This window comes from Dasypus novemcinctus, chromosome 13, assembly GCF_030445035.2.
Source record: "Dasypus novemcinctus isolate mDasNov1 chromosome 13, mDasNov1.1.hap2, whole genome shotgun sequence".
NCBI lineage: Eukaryota > Metazoa > Chordata > Mammalia > Cingulata > Dasypodidae > Dasypus > Dasypus novemcinctus.
Genome location: NC_080685.1, coordinates 74,980,183 through 75,002,215, shown reverse-complemented (window position 1 = coordinate 75,002,215; position 22,033 = coordinate 74,980,183). Strand labels below are relative to the sequence as shown.

At 33.8% G+C, this 22,033-nt stretch overlaps 1 protein-coding gene across 1 annotated transcript; it reads right to left on the bottom strand.

Moving 5' to 3' along the window:
* Positions 1–492: 492 nt before the first annotated feature.
* RGS21 (regulator of G protein signaling 21) lies at positions 493–20,771 on the bottom strand. Its single transcript, XM_004484477.1, has 4 exons — positions 20,761–20,771; positions 16,153–16,229; positions 13,549–13,715; positions 493–696 (listed from the first exon to the last, which is right to left on the bottom strand). The coding sequence occupies exons 1-4, from the start codon at positions 20,769–20,771 to the stop codon at positions 493–495; spliced, it is 459 nt and encodes a 152-aa protein (XP_004484534.1).
* Between the last annotated feature and the right edge of the window lie 1,262 nt (positions 20,772–22,033).

The following is a 22,033-nucleotide window of genomic DNA, read 5'->3' as shown; positions in this document are numbered from 1 at the left end:
TGGTTGTAAAGAAAGAGTTGAATACACTAAATGGAGTGCTGTGTTTTGGTTCAGAATTTTTCTTTCTACAGAAGTGAGGTTTTGAATAATGCAAATGTGTTTAAAATCACATATATGATGATAAAAAGTACTTCACTCTGTAAAATGAATATATACAGCTCTTTGAATTTATAATATCATAAGAATATCCACTTAGAGTTTAAGAGTGTTTTATATCTATATAAATTCTCTCTGTACTATGCCAGTAGATTTTTAAGTAACATGAATAAATCCTAACTAAATGACTTAGAAATTCAGGCTTGGTATATTTAAAAAAATATTTCTTTAGTAGGAGTAAAAATGCTTCTAAATCATAGAAAAACTGATAGTATGCTTGTGTGTGTGTGTTATATATATATATAGTCTTGAAGTATAGTGCTTGGGAGCTGATCTCTTATTATCATTGTTTTTCCTCTAAATTATAACCTGATTATTAACTTATCATGTACTGTATCACAAGAAAGGGAACCATTTTTTATGATTTCCAACCTGTTGGCTATTTACCAGCTTCTTATAAATCTCTGACTTTAGAAATCGAGGAAAAGAGTCCTTGGCCATAAGACTGTAGATTAATCTCTGAGCCTCATCAAAGCATTTGAGAGTTGGTTCAGCAATATTCTTTGAAATGAGGTCCCTTGTACTGAAGTCAATGTTAATCTGTGGAAATAAGGTTTCATAACATTAGATTAATTTAACCAAGAATACATGGTTTATACAGATGATACATACATGCATTATTTGAATTTTTTCCAAATACAAAGCTGATCTGATGCAAAACAGCAGGAAGGTCATTCATTCATTGTCTGGAATTCAGAACATATTTTATTTTTTTCTAGGTTGAGAGGGGAGGCTTTGGCAAGGAAAAGAGTTAAGGTCTTATTTTGAAAAAAAACAACAACAACAAGAGTGAAAAAGCAAACATCATGTTTTATGATTCTAAGTTACTTTGCCCAGCCTTTATGTGTGTTTTTTTCCCCTTGCATTTTAAACTTAATACTTACAAAGTACTTTTCATAGACAGAAATTTGAATTTACTAGGTTGGCTTCCACCACCCCACTCCCACAATCTGTGCCTCTGCTTCTTGCCTTCCATATATTGCTTTTCTTTCTATTGTATACCTCCTTTTTCTTTTTTCCAAAATGAGCAAAATAATACACAGACATCCCTACACACAATATCACACCCCATACCACTATCACACTCAGGTATCCCCAGCCAGGTCTAAGGTCTAATGGAGATATATTATATTAGAATACACCATTCCACATAAAATGCCCCAAACTTTCTCGTGAATTGCTCTAAACACATTCCATCATACATACCATATCTGTCTTATTCGTCATTCCATTTTTGGCATTTAGCAAAATACCTGGCACATAATAGGCAGTGAATAGAATTAAAATGTCTCTTAGAAAAGCAGGGAGTATTGTTAAAAGGCTAGAATTTTAAAATTCGTATTGTTTTATTATTTTAAAAATGCTAGAATTTTTGCATCTGTTTCAAGGAAACCTTTATAAATGATAATGTATATTGCATTGAATTGAGGTTAAAAGATAAGCAGACAGACCTGCAATCAAATCCCTCCTCAACTCCATACTTCGTTGTTCATATGACTCCAGCAATTCTGTTTAATCTCTAATCTCTAATTCCCTTTAATCTTTTATTTCCATGGTACAAAAGAGAATAGCACTTGTTATGGTTTCAGTCATGTTTCCCACAAAGACAGAGTTAAGTCTTAACTCCCCGTCCTGTGGATGTGAATCCATTTGTGAATAGGATCTTTGCAGATTCTATTAGTGAGGTTGAGGCCGAATTGAACTGGGGTGGGCCTTAATCCATTATGCCTGGAATCCTTATAAACAGTAAATTTAGACACAGTGGGAGACAAACAGGGAGAGAGCTGGCCATGGGATGAAGAACAGACTGAGTTATGGACAGATGGCAACCCACCTCCAGAATGCTACCGAGCATGGTGCTGCCAACACCTTGAGTTTGGACTTCTAGCCTCCAAAACTGTGAGACAATAAATCCCTAGTTTAAGCCAGCTGGTCTGTGGTACAGCAGACAAACTAAGACAGCACCCATTTTAAAGTGTGGTTATAAGGATTAAATGAGATAAGCAATATCAAGCTATTTTAATATTATTATTCTGGGAAGAAGAAAAGAAAATATTTTTTGTTTGTTTGTTTGTTTATGAAAAAAATAATCAAACAGCCATGCTTTGCTCATGAATATTTTCTCTCTTTAGGGATTTTAGTTACTCAGGGATCCCAGAACACAGCCTGGAATCAAATGCCACAGCTCCCTTGCAGGCCTCAAAATGTGGAATTGATTTTTCTTCCTTTATACAGAAAGAGCATGCTGGGCAGTGGAAAGACTTTGGGGTTAGACTCATTTTTTAATCTGTGCTTTGACACTTATGCCCTTGGTGACCTTAGGAGAATTGTCTTAATATTTCCGAGATTCTGATTCCTCATCATTAAACTATTGACAGTTCTTTACTCAGAGTTGCTATTTCTATAAGAATGAAAATGAGATGATCCATACATTCACTGATTGATTGAACAAATATTTATAAGTGCCTATTATGTGCCAAATGCTGTCTATATTTGGGGAAAGGCAACCAACAAGTAAAAAGTAGTATTATTTTAGATTAAAACTTGAAGGATGAGAAGAAGTCAGTTCTCTAAGAATCTGGGGAAAAATGCTTCTGGCAGAAGGAGCAAGAAATGTAGAGTTCTTGGTATGAGAAAGAATTTGTTGTGTTCTGAAGAGATATTATACCTGAAAGTCTGGATTGTAGAATATGGGTAAGGAAGCACTTGTGATGAGGTTGAAAGTGGAGGTGCAGGCCACGACTTCTGGGAGTAATGTGCTTTGGTAAGGAATTCTTACATTTCTACTAAAACAACAGGAAGACACTGAAAGTTTTTAAGCTGGGAAACAGCATAATAAGTTATTTAATGTGTATAGTGCTTGCCTCGTAGTGGGAATAGATAGATCATGGCTATTATCAAAATCTTGTAGCAATTTTTAAATTACCTATGATAACATTTTTCATAGACTCATCTTCTGTTGTAGTGATTTGAGAATATGTGTTGCCTGTTTCCTCCTTTAAAATGCATTAAGGGAAGCGAGCTTGGCCCAGTGGTTAGGGCGTCTGAATACCACATGGGAGGTCTGCAGTTCAAACCCCAGGCCTCCTTGACCCGTGTGGAGCTGGCCCATGCGCAGTGCTAATGTGCGCAAGGAGTGCCCCCCACGTAGGGGAGCCCCACGCACAAGGAGCACGCCCCATAAGGAGAGCCACCCAGTGCGAAAGAAAGTGCAGCCTGCCTAAGAATGGCACCACCCACACGGAGAGCGACACAAAAGATGATGCAACAAAAAGAAACACAGATTCCTGTGCCGCTGACAACAACTGAGGCAGACAAAGAAGACGACGGAGACGAAGAAGATGCAGCAAATAGACACAGAGAACAGACAACTGGGGCGGGGGTGGGGAGAGAGAAATAAATAAAAAAAATAAATATTTTAAAAAATAAAAATAAAATGCATTAATTCTGTAGTATCATCATCTGCATATTGCTTAACTTTATATCCCCTTTAATGGTAAGTACAGTGACTTAACCCTCTTGGGCATTCATTGATTATATTTTCATGGATGGCAGAGCTATTGTGTGCCTGGCCACAGTGTTGGCTTATTATTGTTATTTTCATTGTTGTTGTAATCAGAATTGAACACCAGTAAAAACTCCCATTTTCTATTTTTAAAAAGCCTTAATTTTGTTTCTTCTCTTCTCTGTGCCCTTGTTTCTCATCAAGCTAGACTTATTCCCCTCGTTTGTATTTTCCCAGCTAGGGACATTTTCTCATACCTTCCAGTCTAGATGAAAGTCACTCTGCTTCACCTAAGCCTCCTATAAGTATTTTATGTTAAGACTAACCTCAAATAACATCTACTCCACAAAGTTTACATACAGAATTTTTTCTTTGCTGAATATTCAGAATTTAGTGTTACTTAGATGATATTTGCATATTTGTATCCTTATTGTGCCTTGTAGTGTGAGAAGTCAATAAATATATGTTGTGCAAACAAAGCAAAAAATTATTTCTAGGTTTGTTAAAATCACGATTAATTTTTAAAGAGAACTGACCTCCATTTTGATATAATAGTGATAACTGGTATTATTGAATATATTAGGCTTTTACTTTTGACATACCTCTCAATTATCTGATAAATTACATTTTCCTACTAAAGAACTGCCAACATCAGCTATTGATAGCTAAGATAAGATCCTTCAGGAAATAATCAGTGGTCTTAAGAAGTCATGTCTTGACTATTCAGCTTAATGTCAGTGAAAAAACTTCACGTGTGTTTTAAAAAATGACATTGTTTTCCTCCAAGTTGATCAAGCTCAAAACATAGGAATCATCTCTGACACCTCTTTTTTTTTACCCTGATCTATCTACGTATGAGAATTTCTCTAATCTATGTATTTATATATTCTCCTCATTCTGTCTTTTATTAGAAATATCTAAATGATCTTTTTCATTGTCTATCTCTCCAATTTCGGCTTTTATAACCTCTTTCCTAAACTATTGAGTAGACTTCTTCTTTGATGCTTCTTACCATTTCTTTCCCTTCTATACCTGTGTGTACCAAGTTTACTGTAACAATTTTAACAAAACATCACTTTCACCATATGAATGTTCAACTGAAAACTCAGTATCTTCTATAACATAAAACAAACATTCCACCTGGTGTTTGAGACACCCCACACCCTTACTTCAATGTGTTGTATCAAAATCATTTCCTACTTGTATTCAGTGTTACCCATAAAGCTGGTCTGTTTACTCTCTGTTCCCAAAGCAAATCTTGTGCATAAAGCCTTTTATATTGATGTTCCATGGTCTAAAATACTTCTCGTACCACAATTGGATCCAATTGCATTCTGTACACATTTTCTTCATCCTTTATGATTTAGCTTAAGTTGAATATCATCCAAGAGGTCTTCCTTAACCACAGAAGGAAAGTCACTGCAATGCCCTTAATGTTATATGTAATTTTGATTTAAAAATCTTATGAAATTTGATTTCTTGCTTGAACATATTAGGATATAAAAGCTTTTGCTAATGTTAAGAATCTCTTTCAATATGATTGTCATTGAAAGATTTCTCATTACAAAGGCAAAAATCAACAATTCCAAGGTTTGCACCAGGTGTTCTTAAAGCTCATTGACTTTTTTTTTTTTTTTGGTGCTGTTATTTCCACGCAGGCACTCAATAAAGTTCTGAAAGTGCTTTGTATCTGCTTTGTACTGTTAGTATTGTACCTCAAAACTCTGCATAGCTTATTTAGTATAATGGTAAGTTAAAAAATGTTAAAGAAAGACTAAGAATCTGCATGTTTATTCATTATATTGTGAGAGTTTAACATTTATTTGTGGTATTTGTGATTTGGTTAATTTGCATAAAAATTGTTAAGTAGAAAGGTTTATATTTCATCCTAATTCTTTTGATGTTGTAAGGTACTTTTCAAAAGATGGATTATTTGAATATTTATGGCACCCGACCTATTTTTTTTAAATTATTTATTTATTTTTAAAAATTACATTAAAAAAATATGAGGTCCCATTCAACCCCACCACCCCCACCCCCACGCTCCCACAGCAACACTCTCTCCCATCATAGTGACACATCCATTGCACCTGGTAAGTACATCTCTGAGTATCACTGCACCCCTAGTCAATGGTCCACATCATAGCCCACACTCTCCCACGTTCCATCCAGTGGGCCCCCAACCTATTTTTAAAAAAAACAAAACTGAAGAAAGGTAGAAACAGTAAATTATGTCCCCGTATTACCAAAATTTAAAAAAAAATTAATGACATGAAATTAATGTCTTTTATATACCATCTTTCCCCTATTTCTTTTACTAAGTTTTTTTCCTTCTATGTATCCCCTCAAAATATAACAAAACAGATGCATTTCCCAAGTTCTGTCCCAAGACTTCTTTCCCTGTATTTATTTCTTTGGTGACTTTGTCTTCTCTTATAGTAAATATCCTGAGCAATGGCCTTGTCACTAAAATAATCAAAAAGATATTTAAAGATTCTTGTTTTAACCACATAATAATAATTATTTATTAAATGTATCTGAAATGCCACGTCTTTATATGGCTATTATCCCTATAAGGTAAGTAGTTCTGTTATCTCCATTTTTTTTTTTCAAAAAAAAAATAAGTTATATATATGAAAAAATATTTTATTTGCAATCATTCTTTGAATTTATTTATTTCAAGATATTTATTGTATGACTGCTGAAGAACTGTACTAAGATCTGAAGATACAAAGGTGATTAAGATGAAAAGTCAATCAAGAAGACAGATTTTGTTAAAGCAACCCAAACAGGAAAATATGCTTTCTGAAAGAAATGCTTTCTAAAGAATATGAGATCCTTGACCATTATTATTAATACTAAATATTAAGAAAGAAACTTGGGCTTGGGATGGAGAAGAAAGACAAGAATCTAGAGAGGCATGGAGATGGCAAATCATGTAGGAACTTGTAGGTCTTTGAGAGAAGTTTCCATTTATTCTGAGAGTAATCAGGAGAATTTTAAGCAAGGAATGATGTGAACACATGTTTTAAAAGATGCCACGTGGTGAAATGGCCATGCATGAATAAAGGGAAGAACAGTTATGTCACCATAATCGAAGTTCAGGTAGAAAATGATAGTGAATTAGTCTGGGTAATGTTGAAGAGAATAAAGAGAAGTAAATCAATTTCAAAACTATTCAGGAAGTAGAATGGATGGGACATGTGATTGATTAGTAATGAACTGGGGCGTGGGAGAAAATTATTAACAATAGTGACGGAGTGGATGTGGGGATAAGAAAAGAGGAGAATCAAGGACGATTTAAATTGTTTTGCCAGAGCAACTGGACGAATGGTGCTGCCATTAACTGAGATGTGGAGAGCATGGGTAGAAGAAAGTTTTATGCAGAAAATTAGGACTCAGATTTGGATTTACTGAAGTTCAGATGCTGTTTTAAAGCCATTAGACTGATGAGATCACTGGGAGATTGAGTGTACAGAGAAAATAAATGACAACTATCTCAACTAGATTGAATGTTGCAATAGGAGTAGAAACAGGGAAAGACATTGATAAAGAACAGCCAGTTCTTTAACTGGATGCAATTTGAAGATATTATTTCAATTAAAAGGAAATGAAAATTCTGTTGAATGCTCCCAAGAAGTTCAGATGAGGTATGGGAATCATTTGTCCAGAGTGACTTGTCTTTTCTTTTCGATTCTCTTGAACTTTCAGTAATAGGAAAAAAGTGAAAAAATGAGACCCAATATATATTTTGACATGTGATTCTATGTCCCAAAAAACTTCACCCCCAACAGTCATCTCAACTCAAATTTGATCTTGGTTGGGTTCTACCAAAAGATATTTCGGTAAATTTCTATCTGAAAAAGAGAGACAGATGAGACTTGAGCCTGGAATAGACTTAAGGTGGGACTCCATCAGGAGGCGACTCTAGAAACTTTCCAATCCAGTACCTCGAGGAACTCCTGAGCTACTTAGGAGCTATGGGGAAGCTTAGAATTTGCTAAGCATCTCAAATGCTAGTAAGTCCAGGGCAGAGCTGAACATTGTTATTGATTAATCAATCAATAACAATTAAACAAACATGGGTTATAGCCATGTTATTTACTAATATGAATAGTTACTTCTATTTTATTTGTATAGGATATTATTTAGTTTCAGGTAGTTATTTTTCAAAAGGTCATGAGTTATCTTAAATATCTGAGGCCACTCCACTGCCAGCCACAGAAAACAAAACACAGGAATGTAATTCTCATGGAATGACAGCTGAGATGTCATTGCCATCATTTACAGACTTTTAAATCCTGTCAATTTTGAAAAGGCCTTGACATAACTGACAATGACAACAACCCATGTCCATGGCATTTAAATGATGGCTTGCTAAATGATGTTGGTGGTAATTGTTTAAAAATAATTTTATTATAAAGGCCCAGGGTATTTTACTACTCACCTGATTTTGTTAACTGGAAATTACAAGCCAAAATCCTTTTTTCTATGCTAGCAGTTTTAAGGTTTTTTCCTTCTGGTTTATGACAAAATATTTTAGCAGGATGCATTCATCTTAAAGTATAAATGGGGGGGCCCTCTAATGATCCTAAGCTGTGCTTTTATATTTTTACATGATTTGGTTGAGAAGTTTTCAATTGTGCTCTCAAATTCAAAGTAGGTAACCTTTCCTCATTTAGAATGTCTAGTGTAGCAGGAGACTGTCATTATGCAAAGGGTGTGTGCATGCATATGTAAAACCCCTTGCTAAAATGGAGCAGGCAGCATCTTAGCCCTCATTCACAGCAGAGCTTCAAAATTACTATTCAAATTAAAACCATCTATAATCATGGTTTTGGTTACGTAATTTGATTTAATCACCACTAACGCCTCTAGTATTACTTCATTTTTGACATCATTAAAGGTGGATATACAGAAATATACCATCAAGGGTGACTATTAAAGTTGAGAATAGAAAAGTTTGGAACGTCTAGAAGAAACCATCACTCTGCAGGACTGTATCCTTCTATGATCATCGGCTGTGGAGACAGAAATAGACGCAAGTTCAGAGGCAGCACTAACACCTTAAATTGGGCAAGAGAAAGGAAAGAAATAGAATCAAAACCATCTTGAATAATTAGACAAGTAGTTAAAAGCAAAGATGGAATTGAATAGAAACCAAATGCCTCTATTTTTTTGTTGTGATAAAGGAGATAACATCTAAAATCATAAGGTATACTAATTGCTAAAAATAGATGTACACCGGCTAAGGCTATGCTGGAGCAGCTAAAAGGGAATCAGATTGATTGGTAGCTTTTACCACCCCAGCATGCAAATCCAAGGTTAGCTTATGTGGCACTGATATGTGGGAAAGTTTAAAGTGCAGCAGTGTTTCTTGTTTTTGATTTGAAATGCAGCAACTGATTTTTCAGAGGGCCAAAATGACACTGCAGATTATTAGAAGAAATACTCCTGCATTTTTAGCATCTAATGCTGTATTTGAATCTGGGCTTCATAGTTTAAGAAGTTATACAAATTAAAGAGACTATGAGAAGGGAAATAAAGCTTTGGTAAAAAGGAACACAGATTCTCTGTTTTACACAGAGATAATTTTACGCTTTATCCTTTCGCGTAAATATCAAGGTTGCTGTGCTGTGTCCTGAACACGTAATATAAATATGAGAACTAGAGGAAGGAACACAGAATTTGAGACCTAAAGGTAAGGGTTGAAGAACTCTCTTCCTATGATGCTTATGTCTGAATGACTGACTGCAGGGCTCATCATTTTGTCTCTGAGACAGCTCTTTTTTCACCTGTGAAAAGTGGATGATTGTCATACCTTCCTATGATAATGAACATCATGGTCAAATGAGATAATCCATGCAAAAGCATTGTGCAGATATTACTGATTGTTTCTGTAATTTTACTTCTCTCTCTCTCCCCTTCTTCCCTCCCGCTCTCCTTTCCTTCCTTCCTTTCTTCCTTCTACTTTCCCTACCTTCTTTTTCCCTCTTTCTTTTGAGATCCCTTTATTTTCAGATGGAATACATAAGGATGTGGAAATGATTAGAATCTAGAAGATGATGTTGTCTCACAATTTACCCTGGAGCAAACAGTATTAACTTCTTTCATTCTTTCTTTACTAGACAAGCCTTCTTAGACTCTGGTTGGTCTCTTTGCTTGAATCTTCTTCTCCATGTTTCTCCCTTTTCATCTTGTCTTGTTTTTTCACTACTCTTATTTCTGGTCAGAGTTTAATAAGTACTTGTTTTGAGATACATTTCTTGACACCTTAGACTTGGCTTATCCTTTTGTATTTCCCTGTCACGACGCTCATAAAGTTTATTGTGAATATTTTTTAACTGGTGCCTGCACACCAAGGCTTTCTCTATTCCAAGTCTGTGCCTGTCTTTTTCTTAGCTGCACCAGCACCGTGCTTGACATTTAGTAGACACTCAACTATTGGTTAGTGACTAAAATTCAGGAAGTTAGTAAATAAGCAAACCTTATAGCTAGAAATGAGTCTATATTTGGGGCACTGTTGGTAAGGAGCAGCTTGTGGGGCAGGTCAAAGTCTACTAATTGGAGGAGTGGCATTTAAAAAAGAAAAACTACATGAATATAAAATGAATGATTTAAAATTGGCATTACAGCAGGAAATGCTTCCAAATTCCTATGTTCATGGGTTTTCTTCTCTAGTAATTTATATATCCATCTCTTCCCTAAGGCTCAGATTAAACTCACCCTATTTATTTAAAATAAAGGTTTTGGCTTAATATCCTGTCTCACGATCATTAAATCTTTATCTTCTTTGAGGTATAATGCAAACAATTTTTCATCTGGCTGTTGTTTTTGTTGCTTGCACGTCATCATTTGTTGCTTTCCCATTTTTCCTAGTTCTATTAATTTCATTTTTTACTCAACTAGATTGAAAGGTTCTTTTGGACCAAACTATAGTTTTCACTTATTTTATTTTTTTACATTTCCTTTCAACAAATGCCTAGTAAACCCTAAACGCAGGGATCCTTAACAAGGGGCCTGTGAGCTTGAATTGAAATTCAAAAAATCATTATTCTTGTAGGGACGGATTGGAGTGGGTGTAATATATTTATTAAATAATACACAGTTGAGTGGGGACTTAGTAAGTCCACACTTACTGACAAAGGGGTCCGTGGAACACAAAAGGTTAAGAACACTGGCCTTAACATATGGTGTTATCCTCTGTGTCTGTATCTGTTCTCATGCTTAGACAGATTCTCTTTCATGGAGGGATCTTATTTAATTAAAAGGTGAATAGATGGCACATAATAAGCATTTAATGAAGTAAAATAAAATATGAGCTAATAAATGACATTGTACTACATTAAAAAATAAAGGCAAGAAACTAGACACAGATATTGAAGTGTCGTATACCGAACTATTATGATGTCCTCTCCTTTATGACTATAATTTCTTCTTTATGACTGTGGATGCTCTCAAATTATATAAATAAATTTAAGAATTATAAATTTTGCCCCAATTTTTTACTTAAGAAACTGCCAATATATTTGTTCCTGGACTGATGAATATGAATTTGAATTTACATAATTTTGAAACATTACGTTATGGAATGACTTTGGTATTAGTTTTCTAATCTCATACAATGACAATTGAGGTAAACAATTTCTTCCTAATGACATAGTTTTCATTCTGTTATGACCACTTTATTTTCAGTATAGGCAATATTATATATATGTGATATGTATTTTAAAATATCATTGTATTAGCTAGCTGAATTTGAAAATGGCATTATTTAAAAATTTTAAAGATAAATATTTTCTTGAAATCAAGTCATATTTTTCCTTGAAATTTTCCAAATATTATGAAATTAATGTTCTAAGTTGAAGGCAAGAATAAATACAAGTTTAATAAGTTTTATTCTTTGTCATTCATAGATTCTTACTGTACATAAATTAGAGACACTAAAAAATACATTGTTTGTTTAACAATTTTCTCACTTTGAAGTCACTCAGTCAAAATACCTGGCTCACATCTATTTTTTTTTTTTTCCTGCAGTGTTTCCTTCTGAACCCACATGGGGAAAATTTATTCAATGAGTGGCTCTTTTTATCTGAATCTGGTGTTTTTTAACATGTTTTTGTAACTACTCATGTATACACATTTATCAAGTCAGAGTTGCTTGTCATCAAATGTTCTTTGATATTAGTTAATGGTTATTTTCAGGTAAATTTGAGCACTTATAGAAAGAAAGGGATTATGATATTTTTAAACCTGTTCTGTATGAAGTAAACTTTAGACACATTTCATTTATCATTTGTATCTGTCCTGTGTAGATGGTATTTTAAAGTTCAGAGGGACAAAAAGCTTATCACAAGATGACACAGATGAAGGAATCAGCACTTGAACCCACGTCTAGGTGACTTCTAACGTTAGGGTTTTTACTACATCACACTAACCCCTTGCTAATTAGAAACCAAACAGAATGCAACAGTGTAAGGAAGAGGGCATAAAGTTCAGCTGAAACTATTGCCATCTCTCATGGAGATCTGAATATTAATAATTTGTGCCATCTTTGCCCATTAGGGCAGAAAACTGACTGCTATTAGTAATGCCAGTTTATAGACAGGGATCTTTTAGTGAATTTAGTGTAGTCTAATTGTAAATTGTCTAATTTGCATCAATTAAAATTATTGTAATGTTAACAATTTCATAGATGAGCAAATAAAGACATAAGAAGTTGAAAAGAGCACTCTTCCTCCAGAAACTGCAGAAAGGTAGTCAGGTTTGCCAGGCATAAGGGAAGCCAGGGCGTTATGGGCTCTCTTTTTTCTCCATCTCTTTCTCTCTCTGTCTCTCTATCATTGTCAGGCAGCCAGAGAGGAGTTGCCTAGCTGGTCCTGGTGGTCTGAGAGAGTGGTCCAGGTGCTTTGTTTTTGTTTTGTCTTTTCTTCTCCTCTTCCTTTTTTTCTTCTGTTTCTCTTCATTTCTTTCTTCTCTTCCCATTTTTCTTTTTCTTTTTTCCTGTTTTAACTTTTAAAATTATTTTTCACCTTCTCTTTATTCATTTTCCTTCTTTCCCCCTTCCTTTTTTTTTCTTTTTTTCTTTTTTTCCTTTTTTGACTAGTTTTTTTTTTTTTCATTTGAACACAGGCAACTACAGTGATTTAGAATAAGTGGAACCAGCTGTCAAAGAGGACACAAAGCCAAACAAAAATGAAACCCTAGACAAGAGAGAAACTAACCAACAGGAAAAAACCATCAAGATAATCAAATGCCTAGACATCAACATAAAATTACAAGACATACTAAGAAATAGGGAGTTATAGTGCAGTCTAATGAACAAACTAAAAAGCAGGAGGAGATCCAGACATGGAACAACTAATCAAGGATTCCAAACAAGTATCCTAAATCAACTCAATGAGGGAAGAAATTGTTGTTTTCTTTCTACCACATTTTAATGTTTTATTTTTCAAATACATATTCAAGAACACTATCCCATAGTGACTTATTTAGCTCCATGATTTACAAAAGGTAAAAAGAAACTGAGCTTGAAATACAGTCGCACATGTAAGTAGGATTTCTGTAGGACCAACTTTAGAGCTGCTTGATTTGATGTATTAAAGCTATTTTTTTCAAGATCCTGCATAAAATGTTAAGAAGAAAGAATCACCAGCACATACATGGCAGGTGTTGAAAAATGTTTGCTGAATTGGAGAAAGATAGAAGTATCATATTAAGTAATTCTTTTGGAGTCTACTGACGTTTTCTATCCAGATACATATTGACAACTTGATGAACACTAGAAGTGAAGTACTTAGAAGGATTTACCGTCTTCTAATGGGGAACAGATTTGTTGTGGATAGGGCCAGTAATGAGTCTTCACTATCTTAAAATAGTTCACTTACCTCTTTAGGAGCATCAGCTTCAATGAATTCAGAATAAATCAACTTTGCTTTGGAAGCAATTTTTTCTGCATTTTCTGTCTTCTTAAAGTCTTCACAGGCAAGCCAGAACTCAACATTTTCTTCACTAAACTCTGATTTCAGAAATGTTCTAAAGGCATCCAAACCAGCTATAAAATATATAAGAAGAACATTTACATACTATCATACATAGCAGCAATATGACCAAAACCAGTACATCATATAGTATGGGTATTTATCGAGTATTCTGTAGCGAATAGTTATTACTCCCTCTAAATATAACATTTGCATATTTCAGTTTCTAAATTCAGTAAATCACACTTTGAATCAGTAATCTTAAATATAAAATATTTATATCTATATTTCTATAATTAGTTCCATTGACAAAGAATATCTATACTTTATCTCCCTAGATCTGAAAAGTCTAAGGTATGTTTATGAATAAGTTCTTAACAGTACTTCCTTCCTAGGAAACTTAATGGACTTTGCTTTTAGATTCATGCACTAACCCCAGATCAGGTTAAGGATGTTGTACTAATTTCAGGGTAACAATATCTTTGCTGTAAAATGTCAGCAAGAAAGCATAATCTGATGCAAAGGAATTAGATTGTATTGCTTTGGTTTTAGTTTTGGGTGAATATTGGCCAACTGCAATCTCAAAACCTGAGTAAACTGGTGGATACATTTGGCGTGACTGCTTCTCCCCTTTGTGTGGTAATATGCAGTTCTAAATCCTATGGCAAATATGTGGGTTTTTGCCCAGCTTTGCCTTAAGCAAAAGAGTGAAGTCGTACAATCTAGCTCCTGGTACCTGTTCTAGTGCTTGGTGTTTACCTTCTGCTCCCAGGTATTCTCCTTAAGCATGCACTCTCCAGATACTTTAGACCAGAACTGCAAACTAGGGTCCTTTTACCTGTAGACTTGTTTACATTTTTTTTTTTAAGTTTAATAGCCATAAATAGGGCTTGCAGTTTGTGATTCCCACAGGTCCTACTTCTACTCTTTATCTCACTTTCAGTCCAATTTACACCTTTATTTTTTTCCCTTTTTCCTTTTGAGTTTGTGACCACTAATTTAGACCACTATTTTCTTCATTAAAGTTTACACAAAGAAATATTCTTCTTTGGTGTACCTTGCACTTACTTGGGAAGGTAATTTTTGTTAAATATTTAAGGGCTGAGTACAGTTATTCAAGTGTCTCTAGTTAGATAGCAATTTAGAGAATCCCTCTCTGTTGACTGAGTTAAGACAGTAGCTTCAAGCCATGCTATTCAGTTTAACAGTTTGTACCCTTCTGATGGCAGTATCTGTTTTACAAGTAAGACTGTGTATTTCGATATGAAAACATATCAGTCCTTTTGCCACTTAGAGGGATTTGCCTTTCAAAACCTCGGTGGTTATCTCCTTCACCTGCCAGAAGGGCCCACTTGCTCTTCCCTGACTGCTGGCTTAGAGAGTTAATCCTTCAAGTTCCAAAGCAGGGGAGAAATGCATACATGGATTATCAGGAGACAGGAAAAATTGACTAGAGGAAAATATGAGAAAAGTTTATGGAGAAGGGGCTTCAGTCAGTTGTTTGGAAGTTGCTGCAGGTAGGAAGAAAAAGTGAAGTATAGCAAGGGAACTAGAAAGGAGCTCCATGGAGTTAAGATTATAGCATCTGAAAACTCTGGATTTACAATGGATTCAAAGATTTTTTTAAATTTGAAATAAAGGTGAAATAACAAGTCACTGCAAAAGGTTATCAAGTACCAATTAAAAATTCTCAGTAGTAATATTTGAGAGTGAGTTTCATTTCTTATGTGAGCACTATATAAAAATTTAATTAATAGCATGTTTCTTGCATTTAAAATATATCCAAGAAGCTTGTGTAATATAAAAAATCCTTCTGGAAATAATGAATGAGAATATCCATGGAATTTGTTCTAAACAATGATGAATTTGTGGGGGCTCTAAGCAGATCTCTGCTAAAATCTATTTTATAAAATTATAAATTATAGTTTAAAAATCCTGAAAGAATATTGTAGATTCATGGTTGGCAATAATTTATATGTGTGCCATTAAAGCATATGAAGCTTTCTCCCTTTTAGGATTATTTAAATACATTCCAGAGAGCTGGGATGTTAGAGACCAGGAACCAATGATTATTTTCTGCCATCCTGCCCTTTTAATGTAGGCCTATTCTGAACTGTTAGCCTCTTCTTTCCTCTTCCTATCATTCGGTTTAATGTACTGAAATAGAATAAACAACTAAAACTGGGCTAGTTTTGATTGTCTTGATTGTCAATAAAATACAGTATTTTATTGAACTCTGCTGCTATATATACAATTTGAATGCTCAAAAGAGGGCAAATTATTTTGGAATAATCTCCTACACACAATTAAAATAATATTATCTGAAGGCAGTCTCCATAGTATGATATGACTGCTGGTTAGAACCAATGGTGGCTGTTAAATGGAATAAGCCAGCAATAGATGGTAGAAATTACATTCAAGTTAGGCCTACCCTCAAGTTACAAAGCAATGAGATATTTTGGTGACCATTTAATTTTTTTATTCTTAAACCCACTATTAATTGGATCTTACCTTGGTTGGCTAAAAGTGTGTCCATGTTTTCAGACCATGCCATTGCTTCTGCAGGTGGAGACCTGTAGAAACAACATCTACCCTTGACAATAGCATTGTGATCTTTTTCATCTATAACCTATAGTAATATTTGAGTTATGTGTTTTCGTTGAATTATATCATTCAAGTGAGCTTTGTACTATCAATCAAACAGCAAAAGGTCAACAAAAATTATGCTTTCCACAGTGTCCAGCTATAGCAACACAAAGAGGGATGTAATTTGACACCAACAAATCATTTATAATGTAGCCAATAGTGTTGATAATATTTGGAAATTCCTGGATTCTAAGAAAAGCACAAGAGAGATATTGCTTATTTCTATGTGGAGTAGAAGTGAATCTCTTCACAACTATGAATATATTGTTAATTTATATGGCTTTACTCTATTTAAAAAGTTAAAAAATAAAAGTGTGGGTTGGGAGAAAAATATACCAAATGTAAGATATAGACTATAGTTAGTAGTAATATTTTGATGATGCTTTTGCATAGTTTGTAACAAATGTTTCACAACAATGCAAGGTGTTGGTGGAGAGGTGATGCATAGGAGCCCTGTGTGATGTTATGCATGTTTATTTTGCAAGTTTACAACTTTTACTATACAGTTATTGTTTATGTATGTCCATGTATGAATGATATACTTCAATAAAAATACTTTTAAAAAAGAAAAGTAAATGAAATAAATTTAAAAGAGTAAAAAAATGTTATGATAGTGATGGTGATGAATGAACGATTTTCTAAGTTTCACAGTATACAAACATATCCATTTCACGGTCATGCTTCTCATAAAAGTTAAAAAAAAGATTTGATCAAGAATCTTTAACAAGCAATGGTCTTGAAAATGTTTATTCCCAGTATTTTTAGAGGTCTCTACACCACTATGAGGAAGCTTTTATATTTCCTTAGACTGATAAAGTTCTAGTTCTGGGCTGATTTATTTAAATCTAGGAGTCTGTCAGGACAGAGTTATATATTTCCCAAAAGCATGAAAAAATTTATAGACTTAAGTCTTCTGAAGAAGGTATCCTTTTGGGGATTTGATGTAGAAATAATAAATCAGGATTACAATATCAACTTTCTGAGATGCAAATAAATCATAAATTATTCCCCTTCATAAACAAAGATTCTGATGAAGTAAGCCCCCATCCATAGAAAGCATCTGCGGCCCAGGAAAAGCATCTTGGATTAGGTAGCTATGTTGTGCAAATTACTTAGTTATGGCAAAGGAAGATCTAGTGCAAGGTTGCTATTAAAATTATTGGTAATAAAACAGAGAGCGTCTATCCAGTCATTCTAAAAATTTTTGCATTTCTATATCAAGGTAATTAATCATAAACGCACAAGTGCAACACAATCTCTATACTGTCATATCCTATTACTTCCTGAAATTTGATGATGTTTTTATAATTTTTGTTAGGATTGATTGTGTTCTCTTCTCTTGTTGTGATGTGGTTATATTTCCAGATAATGGTGGTTGTCCTCATAGACAACAGATAGAGGGGCATATGTATCTTCCATCACATATATTTTATACTTCAAATTTCCTTTCTCAGTGGTAGGCAGCTGATTTTTCTTTTTTCCTAGATTTACTATATCTTGTGGATACACGATTACCTGTTAGACCATTTTGAAATAGTTTTGTCATTCAAATTGACATTTAAAAGATTTGGGTTGTTCAATTTCTATCTTTCGAATACAGTGAATGGGACTCAATCCCAGAGTTAATGTTACATTGAAGAGCTTTTGTGCATCATAAAACCTGTTATCCTTAGACACTTATGTTATATTTCATTTGACTCAAATAACAGGTCTTGTAGGAATACTATCAAATAGATAGTGCCAACATTATAATATTGCCATTTAAAATGCACATGTTTCTAAAATGTTGCCTCAATTTGTAGATTGAAATTGGGCCAGTTAGGGGTATTCAAATTAAATGCTACTTAGCACTGGTGGAATATATGTTAATCACTAGGGAATGGAGGAGCTTGAGCTAAAGCTTGGCAACAGATTATACCCATTTTTGAATGAGTGATAGCAATTAAAGAAAAATATTGAGAAATAGAATCAAAACATCTTGCTAAGGATGAACATCCATTACATCCATTAGTATGTAAGTTCCCTGAGGATAAGAGTAAAGGTATTTCCAACACCAAGAACAGTTTGTGTGGCCCAAGAAATATGTTGAGCATACAGACAGATAACAAATGAATGACCAAACCCCAGACAATGGCAGATATTAGTCTTCCGTGAAAGAGGGTAAATGCCATCAAGATGTAGGTAGATGACAGTGGTAAGAAGATGAGAGAAAATACAGCCAAATCGCTTGAGCTTCAAAAACCTAGAGTGTTCTGTACTAGGGTAGAGAAGAAATGATGGGAAGACATAACTAGGGAAAAACAGACCATAGACCACACTCTCAGTCCAGAGGTTTGTAAGGAAGTGAAGAATGAGTAGTTTCCATTCTGGAAGACTTCAGAGGGAGACATGTCCTTTAGGGAAAGCCAGATTTGGGCTAAGCCAAAATCAAAAGGACAATTCAGTGAAGAACTTATTGATATTAAAGAGTATATTGAATGGAATGGAAATGTTCAATAAACGGTATTATTTTTATTATCTTGATTAATACAAGAAAAGAGTAAAAGCTGGAAAAATGAAGCTAAGTCTAGGAGATGTTATGGAACCAAGGACAAAAGAAAATTCCTTAATGTTTTGAATTAGAGACAGATACTAGAATACTATAGATATTATATAGATACAGCTATGTAATATTATAGATGATAGAATTAGAGATACTGGAATATTCTACTATTAATTAAGGTCCACAAAATGCTGGCATTGTGAAAAGGAGAAAGCTGTCCCTAAGTTTCCTGAAGGAATGTTCCCACTGGTGTGTGATAATACCTGGAGTACCCTCAACACACTACTCGGTAATTCTATTTCTCCCCCAGTAAGTTCAATTCTGATGTTAAAAATGCTGAAAGCGTTGGTAGCACTGTAGTATTCAATTTTCATAAATTAATTGAAATGTAACTATTTTAAAGATTAATATTTGTTAACTGCCTCTTGAGTTATAATTCTATGGGATAGCAAATAAGTGCTGTATATGAATAAACTGAAAGATAATGTCTATAATACTAAAATATACCACAATGTATTGAATGTTTACAATATAGCACATTATGCTAAGAAAGTGGTACAATATCAATATACATTATATCGACAGAGTTAGAGTTCAAACATAGCTGTGTGTGCTCTTAACCCAAACTCTTTCTACACTTTTTCCTAAAATGGGTGAGTTAATACAAATATGCTTGTATTTTACTCATGTTTTGGAAATATATAATAAATAATTTCAAAGTGATTTTTCTGTAAGAGATTTATTCACATGTCATAAGTTTTTCTAAATAAGAATAATATTGTGGTAATTAGCTACTAAAAAGGAAGTTTTCAGAAGGCAAAGATTTTAAAAATTTGACCAATAACAAAGAAAAAAAGAATATTTTCTATATTAGTTGTTATTGAAAAATAGGATTTTGTGTTTTAAAAAATACAATTATACAAATGCTAAGAAATAAAACTACTATGTAAAATTTAGAGAAAAAAGAGGGTGGCTGATTTAAACGCTACCGAATTGGTAAAATTTTACTTGACATGTTACCTTAAATAAATGGACAGTATGCTTACTCCCTCATTTTTTGTTTGTTTCCTTTTATTTGAACTTCAGTTATAATTTTCATAGACGGTTTGTCTGGCTTGTTTCGTTTTTGTGCTATTTTATTTCCTGTGAAATTGTGATGTCTAATTAGTGCAAAGTTGTTTGTTATTTTTATTTATTTATTTATTTATTTATTGGTGTGGTTTGTCATGAAAATTCACCATGTATTGGGAGCCGAAACTGCACTGCATAGTTCATGGGGTTTTGGATGGTTCCCTTTCTGTTTTCTTCATTAAACCAGTGCCATCAAGGCCAGCGGTACCCACATAATGTGTCCGGATAAGAGCCAGGCCAGATGGGAACTGCACGGATGCTACCAGTTATCTTGCTAATTGTGCCAGCTAAAACCAGTTGTATTGCATTAAAAATGTGGAATCCAACAATTTAGCTGTTCACACTCAATTAGCAGTGTGCTGGAGAATGAAAAATTCAAGCAAGGAGTCCATGTGCTACGGGAAGTGACAGCTGCTGTCTTATCTGACACTTAATATTCATTTTAAAGATCCTCAATAAATATTGTGATAATAAAGAATTTTTGCAAGGTTGTATATATCTTTTGCATATAACTCATTTAACAATTTGGGAAAACTTCACATAAAGAGATCTCAGTGGTCTTTTTCCACTTTATAACCTTGGTTTATCTTTACAAGTGTAAAAAATTAGCTGGAAGAGCAAGAAAAGTGTTTACATATTTTAGAAAAGAAGAAATCAGTAGAGAAAGAAAAAGGAAAATCAAAGGCAACAATTAGCATATTTATCATAAATGAAGGGAGAAAAGCACCTAGACTAATGAAGACTCAAGTGTTTCAGTTGTACATCTTCTGAGATAAAAATAGCTTTAAACAGCAACTCACTTCACTGGCATTTTTCGTTCCACTGTCTGACTGTCACAGTTGATGCCGGATTTCTCTTTCTGACTGATCTTCAAGCTGAAGGTAATATGACAGCAGGAATATTAAGATTAGTATGCAAATACCTATCCCCAAGGTTACAAATTGGCATTCTTTAAATCATGCTAGTCTCGGCTTTTTTTTTTTCTTTCATTTTATTATTAACTTTTCACTGGTCAAAATATTTAAACTAACAAATAAATAATTGAATAAATGTGACATTTCTCCAAGTTCTATGACAAAACTGAAATGATTTCCATCTAAAAGTCTGGTTTCTGAAGTTTATATACATCAGTTTAAAGATGACTATTGTTCACATGAGGTTGTCAACTCAGAAAATCGATATATTTTAAAACATTCACATTTACTTTTTTAACCTAAGCGATTATTTTGTTTTCTTTTGCTCATTGATTTCAGAAAGTCTGAGGAAGACTTCTCTTTTAATAGACTTATATTTTCCTTTTTTTTTAAACAGCTTTATTTCAAATTCACAAAAATTAAAGAACAGAAAAAAGCAGCTCAACAAGTTACGGAAACCATATTCCTAAAAAATTCTTTTTCAGGCACTCTAATCTCATATAATTAAAACTGCTAAGTCAGTTGTTTCTCTAGTGTTCAGAAAGATACACAGATGAACAAAGATTAATTAAATGACATAGTCAAGGTCTCCTTATTAATGAACAAAGAAAATGAAGAGAAAAAATGCTTAATCATATTTCTATCTCACAAAACTAAACTCCATATGCTTCTTTTACCTTTAGAATTAATTTTTTTACCAACTTTGCTTTTGCTACAAAAACATTACAATGTTGTTGTTAACAACAATCTATAAATTACATTAATTATATCTTCCCCCTGTATCACCACCACATTCTTAACACTTTGTAGTAGAACATTCTTATATTTATATTAACCAAAATTCTCGTTTACTTCCAAAATCATGTTATACATTCCCAATATTATCCTCCAGCTATCTCCAACTAACAAGTAGCCTAGACTACTTGTTTCAGCCACAATCACATTTATAAATCAAGAGCAATTGTTACATTCATAACAATGTATTACCATCAAGTCCAACCATCATCACATGTTTGCATTTGACCTTATTAAACAATATGCGTGCATCCAGCATCTTCTCCTCCTTCTCATCCCACATTCCATTTCCCACCAACTTATACTTCACAGTCCAACTTCTTATCTACTCATTGTTTTTATTCATATCAGTGAGACCATACAA

Coding starts and splice junctions, on each gene's coding strand:
- RGS21 (XM_004484477.1), bottom strand. Junction 13,716..16,152: donor CACACTTTTAGCCAACCAAG/GTAAGATCCAAT, acceptor TATATTTTATAG/CTGGTTTGGATGCCTTTAGA. Junction 697..13,548: donor AAGCTGATGCTCCTAAAGAG/GTAAGTGAACTA, acceptor TTATTTCCACAG/ATTAACATTGACTTCAGTAC.